The sequence below is a fragment of the Tubulanus polymorphus genome, chromosome 6, assembly GCF_964204645.1.
Source record: "Tubulanus polymorphus chromosome 6, tnTubPoly1.2, whole genome shotgun sequence".
In the NCBI taxonomy this organism is placed as follows: domain Eukaryota; kingdom Metazoa; phylum Nemertea; class Palaeonemertea; order Tubulaniformes; family Tubulanidae; genus Tubulanus; species Tubulanus polymorphus.
The window spans coordinates 13482544-13505173 of record NC_134030.1 but is presented as its reverse complement, the minus strand read 5'-3'; the positions used below and the strand labels follow the sequence as shown (position 1 = coordinate 13505173).

Sequence of the window (22630 nt, the reverse complement as noted above, 5' to 3'; positions counted from 1 at the left end):
GACAATAATGTAACAATCTGTCGCCACGACAACCGCAGATTTTTTAGGGACCACGTCCACATCGATTATTCAAGTGGCTTAAGACAATTTGCGAGAAACCTGTGTACCTCAGTCCGCCGTGCGCTAAACCTCTTCACCAGAAATAGAAAATACTAAACTGGCAATGACTCTGAACATATGCTGCTGGAACATTAACAGTCTATTCTCGAAGCACGTCAACAAGTTACAAGACGAGCTCTTCGTTTCTATCATAAATCGCTATGATATAGTATGTCTTCTCGAAACTCACACATCTGATGAATACAATATCCATGTTCCTGGTTACTCCACAACTCATGTTACTAGAGCGATCAGCAAAAATGCTAAACGAAATTTTGGGGGAATTGTTATACTGTGTAAGACCAGCGTCTCAAACATATGTAATGTCAAAGTAATTGAAATTGCCACATCCGAGTTAATCTGGCTTAAAATCACATCTAATTCACCGAACAAGAAGCCAATTTTTCTTGGTGCAAGCTATCTAAGCCCAAAAAACTCATCATTTGGCTCAAAAAACTCAGATGAAACATTTCAATTACTAGAAAATGGTTGTACTAAATATCTGTCACTCGGGGACATAGTCATTATGGGCGATCTAAATGCCCGAACTAGTAAATTACTCGATGTTTCTCCCGGGATTGACCCTCATGATATTGCATTTATACCACAACTTGGAGAGGGAGTACCCACCCTACACGAGTTAGCTATCCCCCAAAGAAAAAGCAAGGATATGGTTTGTAATACAGCAGGGAGGCAGGTTATTGACTTATGTAAATCAAATAATATGGTTATACTTAATGGTAGAACAAGTGGTGATTATTTTGGTGAGTTCACCTGTCACCAGTGGAACGGAAGCAGCGTAGTAGACCTTAGTATTGTAAATGAGGAACTCAATAATCGGGTTGAATATTTTCATGTACATAACGTCCTCTCAGAATTGTCCGATCATTGCCCAATTGGATATGGCATACGCATAGAAACTGATGATACACGTAACGCTGTTAATGGGGGTCTTACTTCTGACCACAAGCTAAACACTTTGAACAACAAACAATTTAGAAATCTCAGAAGTGAGGTCAAGGTGCTAGACTATTTCGATAATTAAGGCCCCTGGTTTGGATGGAATAACAAACGAGCTACTCAAATATGGTAGAGAAACAATATTAAGGCCCATTACGAAGCTCTTCAACTTAGTGTACACAAGCGGCGTTTTTCCAAAACAATGGGCGAACGGTCTTATCGTACCAATACACAAGAAGGGAGATAGAAATGACCCCGATAATTTCAGGGGGATAACACTGAATAACTGCCTAGGCAACTTGTTCTCACTAGTCATAAACAATAGATTGAAAAATTTTGTCAAAAAACATAATCTAATTGAAAAAAACCAAATAGGTTTCATGCCAGGCTCCAGAACTACTGACCACATGTACGTACTGAAGCAAATGATCGATAAAAAACTGGCATCATTTAAAGACTTATACACCTGCTTCATCGATCTTCGTAAAGCCTTCGATTCAGTGTGGCATGCTGGTCTTATACATAAATTAAAGAATTATGAACTTGGAAAACACATCATGACTATTTTACAAAGCGTGTACAATAGAATGACTTGGTGTCTCAAGGTGAATGAGTATCAGATGTCAGATGTATATAAGTCTTCAATAGGTGTACAGCAGGGAAACATTTTAAGTCCGCTTCTTTTTAACCTGTATATTAATGATATTGTTAATTGTTTCGATGTTAACTGTGATCCTGTAGAAATCGGCGACAACTTACTTAGCTGTCTCTTATACGCCGATGACCTCGTGCTAGTGTCCAACTCCCCAGAAGGACTCCAGAAATGTCTTGAAAGGCTAGATCTATATTGTAAAAAATGGAAACTTGAAATCAATACTGATAAGAGCAAAGTAGTAGTGTTCAGTAAAAAAGGAAATATACCTATCAATTTGAACTTTTCACTTGGAAACTCATACCTCGAGTTGGTCAAAGAATACAAATACCTTGGCCTTATATTTTCATTGAATGGTAAATTCCAGAAAGCCAAAGAGAACCTTTTTGCATCTGCCAACAGGGCAATGTTGTCAATCCAGAAAATGATCGGGGTACAAAACTGTAAGCCAAACACGGCATTATACCTATTTGACACTCTTGTCAGCCCAATCTTATTATACGGTTGCGAGATATGGCTGCCCTCTACAACACTTGCCAAAAGAATAGCGAAAAACAACCAGTTCTGCCTAGAATCAACCCTCATGAAAGAAACACATATTCACAAATTGCTTACCAAGTTTTGTAAATTCATTTTAGGGGTAAATAGGAAAGCCACTAATATGGCAGTTTTAGGGGAAATGGGGAAGTACCCGCTTTACATCGAAGCCTATATTAGAATTATCAATTTCTGGCAACATATGAAGGGCTCAAATGGTACTTTAGTAAATGCAATTTACGAAAGTGTTAAGGAACTGCCATGGAAACAAGTAGAATGGAATCACTTTATATATATTCTACTCTCATATATTAGCCATGAATCGTTGTACATAGAAAACTCTGACATCTCTAAATCAACAATAATAAGGTTAAGGCACATAATGCAGGAGAGGTTTAAAATATACTGGAATCATCTGATAGGAAATTCAAACAAATTAGAGTTGTTTAGATTGGTAAAAACAGGATTCCAAATGGAACCATACCTACTACTCGACATGCACAGGAACTATAGAATGGCCCTTACACGTCTCAGGCTAAGTGCCCACCCACTAATGATAGAAAGGGGGAGACATTTTAACATCCCACGTGTAGACAGGAAGTGTTCCCTATGTGATACAGTAGAAACTGAGGTACATTTTGTGATGGAGTGCCCAAAGTATTCAGCTCTAAGGGCCCCCCTTGTAGAAAAATTTTACTAAGTTAGCTAAAGACCTAGGTCGTTTTTGCTATGCGGGTTTCATCAAGACGACATTATAATTCCATCAATCATCTATTGTATTAATTACCTTTTACCTCTTATACATGTGGAATTTGTAAATATAAGTGCTATTAGACGTTTTGTTATAACAGTTATGTATATATATATATATTCTATTTTCTTCCTCATCTTGTTAATATTCTTGTCACTTATGGTCATGTAATATTGATTTAAAAGACAATAAACATTAATTGAATTGAATTGTAAAAGATGTACAATGCGTCATCACGCCAGCGAGTGAGGTGTTATTTTAAAAAGAAAGAGACGACCGTAAGCAATCTCAATGGTTTCCGACTTTTACTGTGCCTGATACTACAAGCTTTGCTTTTTTCAGGTTGCCCTACTGTTCTTTTACATCAGTATATATAAATACTGAATTCCCATGGAATGATAGGAAAATACATTAGGAAGTCAGGAAAATGGTTCGGTTTGGTCAGAGCTAGTCGAAAGTCGGAGATGGCTGTGTCCGAGTATGGCGAGGTTTACCATACCAGGAATTGAGAATCTCGCATGAACAAATGCATTCAAACATTGAGCACATTTTAATAGGACGGAATAGATTTATTGAAATTGTAATTAATATTATCAACTGTCCACAAATTTACAATACAAATAATTTACATGCATTTAAGTACAATATCTACAAAAAGCCTTGTACACTCAGAAAGGAAACCAGAAAAACGCAAAGAATACGCCAAACATTAACTAGAATCATTGATACATAGATCTGGTATCTAAATTTGTTTGCATTTAAATGTGGTTACAAAATATGCATAGCTATCCATATATATTAAAATACTAATGCCAGTTTCTCGGTGTTGGTTAAGGTATTGGTATATTACAAGAATTTCGGGGAAAATCTTAAATTTCTCAGTTTTTTAAAAAGTACTGTTATTGAACACTATAGATGGGTAGAATGACCTCCGAAATTTATGGAGTGGTCAGATAACGGCAAAGGCATGTTTTTGGGGGTCAAACAAGACCCCTCCAATCTCAAAGCCCTTAGCACCCCTTAGCAATGTGTTCTAAGTTACTTTTAGAGGTGTTAAACCGATACTATTTATACCCGTGCAGTGCTGCCATCTACAATAGATTCGCAATAGACTTTATAACCCAAAACATTGATCTGAAGGTCGTTGGGTGTCATTTCTTGAAAGAAATGAAAATCATGAAATTTTCCAGAATTTTGACTTTAGAGAATTTCATAGCATATTTTGCTTTAGTCTCGTGAATACATGCTTCATTGAGCTTTTAAGTTGTAAAATGATTAACTTTAAACTGTTATCTATCAATGAAGAAAGTTAGAAACATTCAAAGAAAAAGAAAAAAAGTTTACGGGTAATCCAATCAGCCCTCCCCCCTGCTAAAATAGCCAGCCACCAAGGGTGAATGCAATAAATTCAGCATCAGGATGAAAATTTTGGCAACTTCTGCACAATATGGTGGCACAGGAGCCACCTGCAGGGTAACCAGCATTCAAATGAACAATTTGATAGGTGTAAACCTACTAAAGTGTTGAATTTTAGATAAATTAAGTCAAATTCCTTGAAAAATTATACCCAGAGCAAATCTCAACAGTAAAAGGCAAACCATAGAGTACACTAAACTGAAGGTCTCTGAATTCAGGCCGAAAATGATCTTTTTCTTTTTGGCAGGAAAGAGTTCATGGGACGGCCATCTTAAAATTTTTCTCATAATGTTGAGCCCTATGGAATACATATACCCGGTACACCAAGGGTCTTGATATTAGCATCTACAAAAAATTACTTTAAAAACTTCAATAAAGGATCATGGGTTCAGTCCTAAAAAGGTGTCAAAAGTGCTGATCTTGGCGAACAGCAATGGCTGCCAGATCACCAAATTGAATCTGATTGGGCCAGTTATTTGGGCTGCAAATGTGTCCAGAGCAAATACATGCATTAATCCTACATCAAGACAAACCAGTGAAGCATCAAAACTTCCCAGAATATCGGGATTCCATTTCCGGACGGACAAAATGGACAAAAAGCAGACACAACAGCCTGCTAGGAAGTAAGTCCTAAGTGGGCTAATAAAAACGACATAAATTAACTAAATTTAACGCCTGCCCAGTGGTATTTATCTTTTTGATACAAGTGCCCCAATGGGCGCTACGGCCAGCCTATTTGCTTTTTCATAAATGATGCAATGTGCGGGTAATATTTGTCAAAACACTCCCCGCTCAAGATGATTAACTCAGCAGGGGAAGATCTAGGTTTTCAGGATTTGCACGTGCACCCCCTGTATCCGCCGCTGCACAGGACTACATAATTCATACAGTACTATCAAAACCTTTTTTTTAAGTAGCATAGATCGGAAAGAAAACCTCAGATCAATCTTTTCCCTTCCTGTTATTGATTTGAATTTGATTTGAAATAAAACTAAAATGAATTTGATTTTTTGCAGAATAAAATTTGATTGATCTTACAATTCAAGCACATGGCTAATAAGCATATTAAGGTTATCAATCGGATATGAGAAAAACCGAGTTTTCACGACCCATGCGCAATTGTCCAGGATGAATTTTAGGTAATGCAAATGAAAATTTTTCCCAAAGACCAAATCAACTCCATTTGTATATTAATAGGCTCAGCCAACGGTGATTGTATCAACTAGAATGACAAAGAATATCAAAACAAAGTTCTGCATAGCAGAATAACTTAAATGTGCCTATGACACTCTGGAGAATGCTCTAAGGATGAAATATTTGGGGTTGTACGGAATATAATGGCAGTGTAAAGGGACATATAATTGTGAACACAAAACAGCTTATAATTAAGATTTCGGAACATCAGAAATCTATTGACTATTTGGCCTCATAGCCATAAGGTCAAGTTCAAAGAGGGCTGGAAGATATAAATTTATTGTAATTTCTAATTACTATTGATGAATGTAAAAATAATCTTTCCATGAACGAAACCAAGAAAAAGTCAAAATGCACTTTTAAATCATCCATTAGATAAAAATCATCGTATTTGAGCTGGGCCCTTGTGTTCAACTTTGAAAAAGCCAGGTATCGCTTGACTGTAGCCTCAATGAACTCTGTACAGAGTTTAATTTATTGAAAAAAAAATCCTGATAAGTTTGTTGATTTGCCATCAGAAGCCTCGTCAATGTGAGAACGATAGTCTTGGAGACTTAGTTCCGCGACTATTTGTCTATAGTGTAAACGACCACCCACACTGGATAATTTTGAATTTGAATTGATTAACTTGACATCAGACGGTAGGCGAGTGTTGCTTACTTCCGGTTTTGGAAAAATACAATATAAAAGATGTATCGGATCATGCATCCACATCCTCGCGGCTCCAAATATTGAGTAGAGCCTATGTTTTATGTTATTCCCTTTAATAACACTGTTAAGGCTTTTAAAAAATGAACTTGTAATCAGTTCATTTCTATAGCTTATATTATGGTACAATTGATCACGATTAAACTAGAAAACTTCAAACGTGGTCGGTTCTCCTGCCCCAGTACATTTGAATGACAAAGTTTTCATTAGACTGGCTGTGTTTTATAGGTAACAATACTAACAGTGACACTGGGGCTGGCATGAACGAATACCTCAGATCAATCTTTACTGATCGTCTAGTGAATACATTTGAATGTAGAATAAAATAAATTGGAATTTGATGAATTTGGATTTTTTGCTCAATAAAGTAAAATTGACTTGGATTTGACATTTTTGCGGAATAAAATTTTCGTGAATAGGCAATTCGTGCACATGGCTAATTTGCATATCAAGGTCGTATATCCGATTTGAGAAAAAGCTATTTTTCCCGAACAATTGTCTAGGATTCAGAAGTGCAAATTAATTTCCTCTCAAAACCAAATTGACTAATGGTGTATCACAGGAATCGATCTTGAAATACAATTTTGAATCTTAAAATTAAACCCCAAAATTAAACAGTCGTCGTTACCGCGGAATCACGTGAACACCTGATGACTTCTGCGGCTAAGCCAATCATAGAGGAGACGATGCTTTCTGATTGACTTTCTAAACCTGACAGCTTTGCGTTCAGATTTTCAAGAAAAACCTGATGTAAATTTTAATGAGGCCCTTTCTCAAAATTTGGCACGCTAGAATGCACGATTTGTATCATGAATATATGCCCAGCTTGCACAGCAAAAAAAAACCTTTAATCTGGAAACCATCTGTATTCTATGGTGGCTGATTTGGGCCATGTAAAAAAAGAAAATCACAAATGGTGCAATTTTTTTTACAGACAACTAATAGTCGTTTAATCAAGCAATAAAACGAATATTACCACATTAAAACGAGAAATTACTCCTTACAACAAGAAAAAGTCGTTTTATTGCGCAATAAAACCACAAAAAATCGTTTTATCGCGCACTTAAACAAATGTTTTCGTTTTATTGCCACGTTAAAACGAAAAATAGCGTGATAAAACGAAAATTACCACGCTAAAAAGGAGAAAAAGTCGTTTTGTTGGGCGATAAAACAAACTTTTTCGTTTGATTGCCACATTAAAACAAACTTTTCGTTTTATTGCCACATTAAAACGAAAAATAGCGCGATAAACCAAAAAATTTACGCATTGAAATGATTTTTTTATTCATTTTACATTGTGACTAAATGAAAGAACAAATTCCGTTTTCTCCATTTTCCGTTTTAACGCAGCAATAAAACGAAAAAGTTCATTTTATCTCGCGTTAAAACGACTTTTTCTCACTTTGTCGCGCAATAAAACAACTATTTCTCGTTTGCCGTGGTAATTTTCGTTTTATCGCGCAATATAACGCTTTTTTCTCGTTTTATCGCGCAATAAAACGAAAAATCCCGTTTTATTGCAGTTATTTCTTGTTTTAACCAGGTAATTTTCATTTTATTGCTGCAAAAAAATGTAACGTCTGTGATTTTTTATTACATGGCCCGAATCAGCCACCATAGTATTCGCTCAATTAGTGTAGTAATATATAGGCTCAATGTACTGATGGCCTAAAAATCAAAATCACTTCCTGATGTTATTCTTACATTATTTTGTCTATTTCATTAACTCACAGCGGCAAGATGATAAATTCGTATAGTCGCGGCGTCAGCGCAATAGCACCTCGTGTCTGCTATGTATAGCACGCCGTTTGTATGCACGCAGTCAACATTCAGTGATGATAGTAAAAACAGCACCCTCATACATCGGCGGCGCGTGTTAGCCTGTTACGCATCAGACAAACTAATGGGCGAAATTTAATGAAATCCATGTCAGGATAAAAAAACTGCCTTCTAGAAAGCGATTACCGTGTATATAAGTGACTAAACTTGTAGAACCGATCACTTCAGCACTTTGACTAGTGACAACCAATCATAGGGTGGTTTCCCATAATTATGTCAAAAGTGCTGCCATTCCCAAAGCAACCAATCAGAGCGTGTGATTTCCATAATCACGTCAGCGCGCTCGACATAGCAGTGCCGTGCCGTCAATAAGTGCCATAGTGTAGCTATAATCTTTCAAGGAATTCTGTAAATTTTTCACATCAAATGACGGAAATATTGGACAGAGCAATAAACTTGAGCTAACATTCAATAGTACAAATAAGTTGTATACTGCAAAAAGTGTAGACATTATGTTGTTACCGAGAAAACTGAACGGTAAGAATTTGACTGAGCTAGGGGACAACATGACGTCATTTGAACAGGATAACAAAGTGGTCGTTAACTACGTGAACCGACCACAAAAAAGTATTTTTCGTGTTAGATAGGCGGCTGGCTGGGTGAACTTCTAAAGCTCAGCATAGTGAAGAAACAAGGTATCAATCTGTAATTAGATCCTCTTTAGTATGTACCTACTCCGCAGATGCCAACAAAATGATCAGTGTAGGTGTCTATCACAGAGATTACCACAACAAATAAACCCGTCTATACAGTTATAGTCCCAAGACTATTAATCCTCACCAACTCACATGACTTTCTCCACCTTCTGAATATAGCTTAGCTATATTCTTTATTCTTCTTCTTTATATGAGTAGTGAGGGTCATATTCTATATAATGAATTAAGGGGTATAACAAATATTTTTAGATCCCACCCGATTCATACTTATGCAGCCAACAATCAATCAATTGAATGAATTCCCTGCTCATCCACTTGATTTTACAAATAATTTTTGGGCTAGGTACTCTTGATTTCAAACACTTTTTCACCGTCCTTAACTATTTCTCTCCAGTTCACCCACATCCAATGTATATTTGCTTTGAGAGGAGAGCAGGTTGAGCAATCAACCTTGACTCACCAATGCATTTATTTTGTGAAATTAGTATTTATAGTAATAGTTTGCACTTGGGTGGCACAAGTATCTTCTAAAGACAGGAAACAAGGTACCTGGCGACTAAGAAATACTCAGGACCAGGTACTTGGTGATTGCTGGCTATGTTCCAACCAGCAGCCAATCAGTTAGCGACTGCCATTGAAGTATTAATTTCTCAACTTACAACATGTATACACTGATTAAAATTAAGTATATTCATGATTAAATGGTTAAATTCTTCAGATGTATAACGCATATGCGTATGGCAAAGGACAACAAATTTTTGCAGGGCACTTAAGTTTTAGCATGGCACTATAGCCTAACATAGTAAATCAGACTACCCTGCTAATACATGTACAGCCATTGAGAATACTACAAATGGGATGCACATTTTTGCTCAATTTCCATTCGTTGGGGACTCCCACAATAATTGAGTTGATGAGGCTTCATCCAATTGATTGGCGGCTGCATTAAGAATGGACTATTCTTTGTACGAACTCAATTTTGCTAAGCTCAGTGACTTGATCAGATTATATCTTAACACCGTCGAGATTCTATCCAACTCAGAGATAATTTAGATAATTTCAGGATTTTGTTATGCTGCCCAACATCTTGTTGATTTTTTCATCGTTTCTTAGAATTTTAGCTTTGACGGCTGCGATCTGGATGAACTGATCACTGATAGTTTGGTCCAAATCTTTCAACTGCGCTTTCAATGGCTCAACGGAATTATCTGTAATACTGTAAAAATAAAGAATTTATCAACTATTAACAGATTAAAGATCAACGAATTTTGATGCGGATTGTATTCAGCATACAAATGAGGCAATTTCTACAAGCAGCAAAATCCACTCAAATAGTAGGGGTCCAGGGAGACCATGCCACTTGTAAAGTGGTACTGGAATAATTGAGGATCCAACAATTTCAATAATCCATACCCCTTCATTGGAAAACCATGATTTTCTGTTTGCTTTGGACAAAGTATATTTTTTTAGAATGGTACTTCTGTCAATCACTATCACCTATATCATGGGCAAAATGTGAAGTGTGATGGCTTGGAGAGCATTTTCTGATAAGGCACAACAAAAACTAAGCTTAAATTTCGACCAGATTTAATCCCCAACTTAGAGACACCCTTTCTAATGTGAAATTTCAAAAAATTTCTAACTAATTGGCTTCCAAACGACCTTAAATGTCTATCACTAAATCTGAAGTGGCGTTATCAATCGACAAACGGATCACATAAGGACATTCCTTAAACGAAAGTCCCAGACTGCATTCTGAAGAATGGGAACATAATTGGGGAGAGATTGACACAGGCAATAACAATCTCCTTGCAACTTGATTCATAAAAAGCTGTGTATAAAAAATAATAGGAATTATCCTCTTCCTGCCTTTTATACACATACCAAGTCATACGAAAATCAGTAAAAAAAACTATAGATTGTAGAGCAGGATTGAGAAACAAAATTAAACATAAAGAAATTAGGTTGCTTTAGATGACCTACATAGGCCTATGTCAAAAATGATGGGGCCCATCCTCCTCCCATCATATATCCACAGTTCAAATGTGAAGAAAATCAGTCCAAACTCTACACCTTAGTAACAAGCTCAAAATTGGCTATTCAAAACAGCCACATAACTGTTGCAGCTATCTTGGATGACCTACCAACATCAAAAACAGTAGAGGTAATCCTCCTTACACCTTCAATCCACATTGTACCAAGTGACAAAACTAGGGGTCCAGGGACACCATGCCCACTTGGGAAGTGGTTTCAAATGCTCAACAATCTAACAATTTCAATATTCAACGCCCCCTGATGACCATATACAAAAACCAATGACCTTGAAACTCACCACAATCATAGAACATATCAGCAGCTATGATTTTTTAATTGATTGTGATAACAAAATATGCCTCTTTACCAATCTAATCTGGAAATACTACGTTATTCTACTATTCAACGCCCCCTGGTAACCATATGCAAAACCCAATTAAATTGAAACTCACCACAATCATAGAGCATGTAATGAGCTACAACTTTGCAATTGATCATGGTAACAAAATATGCCTAGGTACCAATCTAATAAGGAAATTCAAGATAGCCGCCAATTGCGCCATAAATGGCTGATCAAAAATACCTGTCTGACGAAGACGGACGAAAATTGAACGCAATAGCCCCCTTGGGACTGAAGTCCCAAGTGGGCTAAATCGCTGTGGTGGCCATCTGGGGTGAACTATACATTTCAAAACCAATAGCACTCATCCTCCTTCCATCATAAAACCAAAGATCAAGTAACAAGAAAACTTGTCTGAAACTGTAGACCGTAGAATGGGAACAAGCTCAAATTGGCTATATTACTCATCAAAATGAATGTGGTAGCCATCTTGGATGACCTATACATCTTATGGGTCAAAATCTACAGCCCCACATTGCTGATGTACAGATAAACATACCTTTGTTCTTGCTTTAAAGCTAAAAGATGGTCTTTATTCTCCATTTTCCATTTCTGCAGTTCTTTCTGCATTGAGTCAAGGTCCTCTTGAACATAGTCCATGATTTTACCAAGTGGGTTTGCACTACGTGTCAGTGTTTGAATGCTTACTCGCAGTTTATCAATTTCACGTTGAACCATCTCCCGTTCTTTGCGTCGGGCAGCATCCGATACCAGTGGTTTCTCCTAGAATTCAATACGACATATTCACAAATAAATGTTCCCAATATTTTGGGCAATTGGTCTAAAAATGAGTTGTAATGCAATTTTAGTCCTACGGAATCTATATTCAATGACCCCTGGCTTACAAATACACTATCAGGCCTTGAAACCCACCAATACTAGAACGTGATTGAACGTGGCGCCACGTTAACCGTTAACTGCTTTTGCCTAAATTGTATTGATTCCCTTATATAGTTTTAACTATTTATTGTTTCACTGCAATAATGAAGCACCATGATTAAGCATGAAATCATTATTTTGAGAATACCATAAGAGATAGAAACTTACTATGGAAAGTTATTTGTCACAACCTAAGCCCTTGTATGGTGTGACTTTAGTGCAAGAGTTTGCATAAGAAAATTAAACTCAAATTACGCCTTGCCAACTAAAATACCCCTTCCCCTCAAAATACACTATCTTCCACTTCGTTGAAATCGAACATAGATAAACCTTAAGAGTCTTAACTTTTACATCAAATTTTATGGATATCCATCAGTTATTCAAGGCTGTATCTTACTAACACGATTTTCAAGATGGCTTCCCTGGTGGCCATATTTGATGGCCTCTGATGACCTCTATTTACAATAGTGGTGTACATCTTACCCGCCCATTCCTCAAAACATGTTTCATGTAAATTCATCAAGAATTGTAGGCTCTATCATGCTAACAAGATAATTCAAAATCCCAGGCAGCCATATCTAAAGCAATGACTTCTATTTTCAATAGGGGCACACATCTCACGACCTAAACAAACTCATTAAATTTCATGAAAACCTATCAAGAATTATAGGCTGTATCACGCTAACAAGAAATTCATATTTCATTGGCGGCCATATTTGATGACCAATAACCTCTATTTTGGTAGGTGGACATCTAACCTGCCCCAATCCTCACACTGAGTTTCATAAAAAATCATTCAAGAATTGTAGGCTGTATTGTGTTAACAAGAAAATTAGAGATATCTGCGTTGGCAGCCATATTTGAAGGCCGATTACCTCAATATAAATTAGGATTGCACATCTTACCAGCCACAACTCAGTCATTAAATTTTGTGAAAATCAAGCAAGAATTATAGGCTGTATTGTGCAAACTAAAAATTCAAGATGACTGCCCTGGTAGCCATACTTGATGGCCCATAACATAAATTTTCAAAAGGATGTTAATCTCTCATGCCACAATCGTCACCAGGGAGGTGTGGTTAATTTCTCAAAAAATATGACACCAACGGCTTTCAACTTTGCGCACCACAAAGAAAAACCAATTAGAAAATATATTTTTGCTTAATCCGTTCAATTCGCCCATTAGTAGTGAAATTACAGTCTACTGAAATTTAGTTTGAGTGTGCTAAAAATAGCTTTGAGCGTAGTGTATTAAGCATACGAATGTTTATCGATCGGCCAGACCATTGACAAAGGCTCGCTAATGTGAACCAAAAAGCTGAATGCTTGTGATACAAGCCACCCTTGGATTCATTTTTACTCTCACACACAACACCAACAGAGTAGCTTAACACAACAAACGAAATGCTTTATATGGACTTCCTAAATTTATATGATGCTGTATGTTCGAACCAGTATCAAAATTAAATGTATCAAGCATTCATAATTACAAAGATTTCATTATAGGTACTCCCTATTTTAGAGATTTACCACAACGGCATGCAGTTGCTAAAATCATTTGCAGTTTCTTTTAAAACTTACACTAGGCCACACGTGAGGCACACATATACAAATGCCAAAATATGACAAAATATCAGCTTTGTAAATTCAGTGGTTACAATTTGTGCCATTAACCCTTTCAATACCACATAGTGTCTCCACTGCTGTACCGGAGGGAATTTAGGGGTTTATAGGGTTATATTTGAAACTTCATAGGATAGTTACCAAGGTATCTGACACAGAAAATGTATATAGCATGTTGTTGATAACTTTTGGGCCAACAATTTAGACATAAATAATTTGGATATAAGTGAACTTGAGGTCAAGGTCACATACTCCAAGATGGCCGCCATGAAAAAAATTCACGAAAAAGTTTCAGATAAACTGCTCTGTCTCCCAGAAAAATGCACTGATCTATTCAATTCCAACTGAAATTGTATGCCATATATCCTTACTTTATGTAGTAAAAATTTCAAAGCAATAGAACAACCAGAAAAATTTATTTTTCCACTCATTTACCAACTTCTCCACCGATATGTCGGAAGGCCGGATGTAAGGGGTTTCATTGGGGTATGATTTCAGGCCTCAGAAAATTTTTACCTAGGTATTTGACACTGATACATTGTATACCATGGTGTTGATAACCATTGGGCTTACAAATAAGACAAATTATTTGAATATATGTGACCTTGAAGATGGAAAGTTTCTGGTACTTCATTATTGTTATTGGTGTCCGTTGCCATGACAACCGTAGCAACAGGGTCTAAAAAAATTTTCACTGATTTGATTTTCATCATCAAAATCATTGCTGGCACTATAAACCTTCTTTCTGACTAAGTCACATCATCTGAACTGCTGCTGTCGTATTCGTTGTCACTCTCAATTTGTTCACAACCTAATTCCAAGTCACCAGCATCACTGTCAGCATCATATACGAGCTGCTGAACCGTTTCATCCAGCCAAATTGTTTTTTTCATGGCTGTTGCCATCTTTGATTTCATGCAGATGGCAGCACAGCTGATACTGATAGATATACCCTTCTAGAAGAAGGGTTAAGTGATACCAAATCACATACGGTACGGGTATGCTAGCTTGTCAATTTGTACCGTATGCCATACGGTAGTGGTATTGTCAGGGTTAAGAGCTAACAGAAAGTTACTCTCAGAACCATTCTATAGGGTTGAACACAGTTGTTCCTAAAAATACTCAGACTATGTACCAAATGTGGATTTGAATTGAGCATATTGATATCAGGTTTCATTGTGTTACTGCTGCCTCAAAAATACTGCCATTTACTGCTAGTCTGAAGGCCCTATTTACTGCCAGATGGATGCATTATCACTTCAGCCAGGAACTTACCAAGAATGAAGAACTCTTAAATTCAATATAACAAGGACTTTTTATCAAAATTCTCAAAATTTGCCACATTAGTATCGGACGTATATTACTAAATGTAAATTCAAAACTATAAAAAAATAAAACACAGAATTTCTGATTGGAGTACAATTTCTTAAGTAACTTATTGTTCGAGTACTGAGCTAGCATTCGTTCTTTCACCAGCAGAAATGACAGCGACACTAAAATAAATTGCCCATGGGCAAAGCGTGGTTTACCTTGAAAGCTATAGAGGTTGTTTGGGGTAAGGGCATTGCTTGAAAAATCATTTTAATTCGTGACTTCAAAGTTCCAAAAGTTTAAATATTGTATTTTATCTTTCTTAAAGGATTATTTTGTAGTCAAATAAGACCAAAGATATACATTTGTTTACGGTCCACATCAAAAATTTCGTAGGGTACAGGTAGGTGCGGCATGGAAACTATTTTATATTTTCAAAGAAATATTTTTCATAATATGAAAAACTATTCAAATAAAATTCATATGATGTCACATATCAGAGGGTGGCTGAATATTGAGTCTTGGAAACGTAACCTCTTCCAATGTATGGCCGCGGAAGCTAAAACACCAGGGCGTAGTATTAGATCGTTTTAACTCCTGGAATTTACCGCTACAATATTCAGACCTCGACCTATACCTATAGTTTGGTGCTTAGTATTTTCAGGTCACAAGAAATTACAATTTATTACTAATTCTATCAAACAGAAAACACAGCGCTCATCTTCTGCTACGACGATTATTCAGCCTGTTATCATACCAAATGTGCACGCGCCAAGCAGCGTTACAGCATCTCCATAAAGTAGTCTGGATGAGCGTGTGTTTGTGTGTGCAACATCATCGGGTATTAAAACGAAACAATACCTATAGCGATATGTGAAATAAACATATTCTCACCAGCAATGAGCATTTAAAATTCGCACTTAATCCAATGAAAAGTTCGCCATAAATGGCTTCCCCATAATTATTTTAGTAGGGCGGGAATTCCCCGTATATCCCAAAAACAGCCAATCACATCCGCTCGTAGAGACGACGCCCCCAATCGAGGTCATTGCAATTTTATACGCAAGAGCTAAGAATTTTCCCGCCAAAAACTGTTTTTCGTTGAATTTAAACAGAGTTGACCATGTCATCAACGGAGGTTCGTCATGTCTTCAATCGCATCGATTATACGTCGTTTAACCCGAGAACCAATGAAAAAGATGCCCACATAAAAAAACGTACCACGATTTTACATGAATTGTCTCAATGCCAACCTCATACTGCTGACAAAGGTAAACAAAAAAACAAAACAAACAAGAATTAACTAAATAGTAAAATAATCAATTGAAAAAGGTTGCTTTTCAGAAAGCGATGAAATATATTTGATTTTAGATTCAATAAAATTTGATTGAATTTGGATTGAATTTATTCAAAAGATGTCATTAAATTAACAATTTAGCTAAATTTTTCATAATAGGCCCAAATCTTTATCTAGATGATTCTTACAACAAGTTTGTGTGCCCAAGTTTGTAGAAAGCAATCCATAGATAAGTACCTCGGTCTAGGAGTAGAATTACGGGAAACGCCGGGACGGAGAAGTGCATCATCGAGTTTTAGGGATTTATCGACGACTATGGCAAAACCAGACTGATCGATGCTGTTTCGTAGTCATGTGGATTTTCACTGCGCCTACTCCATTCGCCGTAATTTCCAAATTCTTCATTCTGATTTTACACCGAAACTTTTATACGTTGTTTGGCACCTGCTCGACCCAAAATCTGTAGTCCGGGTGATAAAGCCAGCTATCTTTGAATGATGATTTCCCCATTTTATAAGAAATTCGCAAACCACTGCCATTTGCAATTTCAACGAAGACACAGTGAAAACGAAAACCCGGATCCGAAACGCCAACAGTAAAATGAAAACTGAGAAAGTAAGCGGCACCACATTATGGGTCGCGGAACAAGTGTGACAATGATAGATGAAACGCTACGCCGGTCGGATCGGTAAAAGAACGTCGCTGATTTTATTCAAACATGTCAATTGTGTTGTTTTCACTATTATCAAAACAACACTCCGAGAAAATGTTGCCTTTTCAGAAAAAAACTGCCCCTGATACATTTTTACTGCTTTAAGTTTATAATAACTGATTTTTATGGCCATATTTTTATTTTTCAATTTTTACCGCTTTTTACTGCTTTTACTGCCCGCGACGAACCCTGTGATATGAACGTGATCTATTAGAAATGGCCTTAACTCACATGTTCACATTTTCACAAAATACCTTACCAAAATGAGATCAATTTGTTTCTGCAACATCTTAATATCAATATACATATTTTGAAACTTACCACTCCAGTTTTCTTTGTTCCCGATTGCTGACTACCCTCTTCAAGTTCTTTTTTTGTGACGAGAATCTTTTTTACTAATCCTCCATGCTCACCAGAGTCCACTTCATCTTCATCTTGTCTCATCGCCTGAAGTAGAAATGACATTCCATTTGAACTTAACATACCGGTAGATTGAAATGAGACCCACGAAGCTTGACGCAGTAGCTTCGAATGGCTAGATATGAAAATAGGTGAAGATCATTTCTTGACCTTATACAGTGCAACCTCGTACTAACGACCTCAGAACTAACAGACCATCACCTGTTATGTACGAAATAAAAAATCCCCGGCCAAATCCTTCTCATTTACAGTTAAATTTCATCAGAAACAACGACCCCTTTTCTAACGAAATTTCGGTTATAACGACCATTGTTTTGGAGTCCTATTACATATTTTCATTGGTTCTAACCATCGCTAAGTCACAATCAATCACACTTGTTTATTTATTGTCAGTTTCAAACTGAAAGACTGTGTTGGTTTATCTATCTGAGATTAGTGATACAGATTACCGATGTGTTGCTGGCAGCTACAATTTGTAGTACGGTAGTTGGTCTTTGTTTCAGCCTGTTTACAGTGATATGCACACGTGCAATGAAAACGTACTTCGCACAACGATTGAGACCATCAGAGAAATTGAATAAATTGCCCATGGGAAAAGTGTGGTTTACCTCGAAAGCTAGAGGTTGTTTGGGGTAAGGGCATTGCTTGAAAAATCTTTTTAATTCGTGACTTCAAAGTTCTACAAGTTTAAATATTGTATTTTGTCTTTCTTAAAGGATTATTTTGTAGTCAAATAAGACTAAAGATATACATTTGTTTAGGTCCACATCCAAAATTTCGTAGGGTACAGGTAGGCGCGGCATGGAAACTAAATTATATTTTCAAAGAAATATTTTTCATAATATAAAAAATATTCAAATAAAATTCATATGATGTCACATATCAGAGGGTGGCTGAATGTATGGCCGCGGAAGCTAAAATACCAGTGCAGTAAGAAATCGGCGTATTAGATCGTTTTAAATCCTGGAATTTACCACTACAATATTCAGACCTCGACCTATACCTATAGTTTGCTGCTTAATATTTTCAAGTCACAAGAAATTACAAGTTACTACAAATTCTATCAAACAGAAAACACAGCGTTCTTCTGTTGATGAAATGTCAAACGCGCCAGCAAGCAGCGTTACAGTATCACTATAGTAGTGTATAATGTACGAGCGTGTGTTTGTGTGCAACAGTCTATAGCACTCTGCGCGCACGTGGAGGCCTCGTGTAGTGAACGTTTGCTTACACTTCAATGTCAATCAAAACAATCACCGGGTATTAAAATGAAACAATACATTATGGCGGATAATAATTACATTCTCACCAGCAATGAGCATTTGAAATTTGCATGTATACGGCACCTAGTCCAATGAAACGTTCGCCATTCTATGGCTTTCCTATAATTATTTTAGTAGTGCCGGGATTCCCCGTATATCCCAAAAACAGCCAATCACATTCTCTCGTAGAGACAACGCCTCCCAATCGAGGTCATTGCAATTTTATACGCGAGAGCTAAGAATTTTCCCGCCAAAAACAGTTTTTCGTAGAATTTTAACAATGTTGACCATGTCATCGACGGAGGTTCGCCATGTCTTCAATCGCATCGATTATACGTCGTTTAAGCCAAGAACCAATGAAACAAATGCTTTCATAAAAAAACGTACCGTGATTTCACATGAATTGGCTCAATGCCAACTTCATATCGCTGACAAAGGTAAACCAAAAAGGGACTAAATGCTGTGAAGTTCTAAAATTGTTCTGACGTTTTAACTGGCATAGGCCTAGCTGTGTTACATTCATTTCCTTGATCTCGTTCCATCGCATCCCCTGGGAGGGACTCATGTGTCCAAGACATGTATTTGCCACTCAAAGTTAACAGAGACCAAATCTGAATTTGGTTTAAATTTATATTCTATTCCATAGTTTTCAGTTGTCGATTAGCAATTTTTTAGCTGACAGTATGTATACTAAAATAGTGGGCCTACTCCAATGAAACCAGTTGGGTTGTGTTTCATTGCACCAAGGGGTGTTGTCTTTTCATACATCAATGTGAATCGGATCTAACGATCTATCGGATATAACAACCTTTTTATTTTTCCCCCAGCGGTTCGTTAGAACAAGGTTCCACCGTATGACTTAGATTGCATGATGTTCAGAAATATAGAAATACAGACATAGGCAGAGCACACATGGCAAAGTTTACTCAAAGAACAAGAGGCCCACAGGCCTTATACCTTCATGACGCAGTAGAGGAAGAATGATCCAGTATTCAAAGTTTTACAGAAAGATTTACATTGTAACAATGTAACAAGTTTTAAAATAGTTCAGATGGTATAGACTAAGTGGCGATAATGTTCATTTTCTGTTAATATATCCTTTCATGTAAAGACAAGCCGATTTTAGCTGCCCCAAAGATCACACTACATGAAAAAATGCATTAAGAATTAGTGTAGGCATTGTGCTGAAAAAAAAAAATTCCAAGATGGATGGCAACCTTGGTTGCCATACTTGAACTCAATTTTCAATAAGGGGTATACACTTCAGCTACCAAAATTCTTACACCTAGTATCATGAAGATGCGTCAATAATTGCAGACCGTTTAATCCTAAAAATTCAAGATGGCTGACCTGGTGGCCATATTTGAAAGCCGATGACCTCCTTATACAATAGGCATGGACAGCTTACCTACCCTGATCCTCATACCAAATTTTGCAGAAATCCATAAGAATTGCGGGCTTGGTCCTGCAAACAAGAAATTCAAGATGGCCACCCCAATGGCAGCCATATTTCATCATTAATGACCTTTTTTTTACAATAGGGGTGGGCATCTCGCCAGACCCAATCTTCAAGCTTATTTTCAATAAATTGCCCAGTGGCAAAGTGTGGTTTACCTTGAAAGCTAGAGGTTGTTTGGAGTAAGGGCATTGCTTGAAAAATCTTATTACTTCGTGACTTCAAAGTTCTATAAGTTTATATTGTATTTTATCTTTCTTACAGTATTATTTTGTAGTCAAATGAGACCAAAGATAAACATTTGTTCATGGTCTTCGTCCAAAATTTCGTAGGGTACAGGCAGGCGCGGCAGGGAAACTATTTTATATTTTCAAATATATATTTTTCACAATACGAAAAAATATTCAAATAAAATTCATATGATGTCACAGAGGGTGGCTGAATATTGAGTCTTGGAAATGAAACCTCTTCCAATGTATGGCCGCGGAAGCTCAAACACCGGAACATAGTATTAGATCGTTTTAAATCCTGGAATTTACCACTACAATATTCAGACCTCAACCTATAACTATAGTTTGCTGCTTAGTTTTTTCAGGTCACAAGAAATTACAATTTATTACAAATTCGATCAAACAGAAAACACAGCGCTCATCTTCGGCTACAACGATTATTCAGCCTGTTATCATACCAAACGTGCACGCGCCAAGCAGCGTTACAGCATCACCATATAGTAGTCTGTATGAGCGTGGGTTTGTGTGTGCAACAGTCTAATGTTTAGCACTCTTGCGCAAGTGGAGGCCTTGTGTAGTGAACGTTCGCTTCACTTCAATCTCAATCAACACAATCACCGGGTATTAAAATGAAACAATACCTATGGCGATATGTGAAATAATTATATTCTCACCAGCAATGAGCATTTAAAATTCGCACATATACGGCGCTTAGTCCAATGAAACGTTCGCCAATAATGGCTTTCCCATAATTATTTTAGTAGCGCCAAAAACAGCCAATCACATTCGCTCATAGAGATGACGCCCTCCCCCCAATCAAGGTCATTGCAATTTTATACATAAGAGCGAAAATTTTCCCGCCAAAAGCGGTTTATCGTCGAATTTAAACAAAGTTGACCATGTCATCGACGGAGGTTCGTCATGTCTTCAATCGCATCGATGATATGTCGTTTAACCTGAGAACCAATGAAAAAATGCTCAGCGTACGACGATTTTACATGAATTGGCTCAATGCCAATCTCATACTGCTGACAAAGGTAAACCAAATAGTTGATGAACCACCTCCGACTGTCTAATCATTTAAAATTTTGCCCACACATGGAACTATTTCCGCCTTATCACAGATGCACTCTGCGGCTGTGATTCGCCCATTCAACGATAACACTTTCTCACGGTCTAACTACCGACATTTTCTAATAATTTGGGAAATATTTAAACAAGAGCCCAAAGGGGCACTATGGCCAGCCTGTCAACTTTTCATAAAATGGCAAATGATGTATTCTGTGGGTCAAATTTGTCCAAATACACCCCAAACTCGATAGACTAGTCAATCCCAGGCTAATAATTTACACAATTCAATCTTGCTTTCATAAGTAGCACAGACAGCGACTGGAGCTGGCAGGAACAAATACCTAAGATAAATCTTTTCCCTTGGTCTCGAGATTTGAATGCTGAATCGAATTTTCTGAAATTTGCTCCAAAAAACAAAATTGAATTGGATTTGCTGTTTAACCTTGTTCAGTAAAGTAAAATTGAATTGGATTTGATTTTTTTTGCACAATAGAATTTGATTGAATTTGCAGTTTGAGCACATGGCATGGTTATGTTCTATTATGGGGCATAGGTAAGAAAAGTGACTTACAAGTGGTTCGGGTTCGGGTTCTAGTGATGTTCCACCATCTTGAACAATGAAATTATCATCGTCATCATCCGCCTCTTCATCAGACCGAGTTGAATCAACGATCACATTAGTCACACGTTTACCACTACTAATCCTATAAAAAAGACATCAATACTGGTTTATAGTGGAACATGGTTAATACCCACAAGACGTATACTCCATCAACAGGGATTCAAAACAGTTCAAATCCAGACTCATTCTTCCTCAGCAGGGATTCAAAGCTAGCCACCCCCTCAATTGCCTTTTTTCGTGTAAAAAGCCTACCTCTAAGAAGATGAAATAAGAATGTTAGCTGCCTCAGAATCAGAACTAACAGTAGTGTTGCGACTTTGTATTATACCCCTGTTGTCTGACGCCGTATGCTACGAGCAATCGTCGAGATGATTGCTCGTAGATATAAGGTAGTGTATCTCCAGCCATTCCGCTAGGCCGTATGTATCCGATAAATGGTCATTTTCCCAATCAAAACTATTTGACTTTTTCCCAATCTGTGTCAAACAAATTCCAAAACCAG

At 37.1% G+C, this 22630-nt stretch overlaps 1 protein-coding gene across 1 annotated transcript in view; it reads right to left on the bottom strand.

Annotated features, from left to right (window-relative positions):
• Window positions 1-3270: 3270 nt before the first annotated feature.
• LOC141907757 (TRAF3-interacting protein 1-like) overlaps window positions 3271-22630 on the bottom strand; it is a 43748-nt gene continuing 24388 nt past the window's right edge. Inside the window, exons 7-10 of the mRNA XM_074797499.1 lie at window positions 22078-22210; window positions 17389-17514; window positions 11746-11969; window positions 3271-10028 (exon numbers count right to left, since the gene is read on the bottom strand). Coding sequence (XP_074653600.1) covers window positions 9872-10028; window positions 11746-11969; window positions 17389-17514; window positions 22078-22210 — 640 coding nt within the window. The 3' untranslated portion in view covers window positions 3271-9871. The remainder of the gene's footprint in view (window positions 10029-11745; window positions 11970-17388; window positions 17515-22077; window positions 22211-22630) is intronic.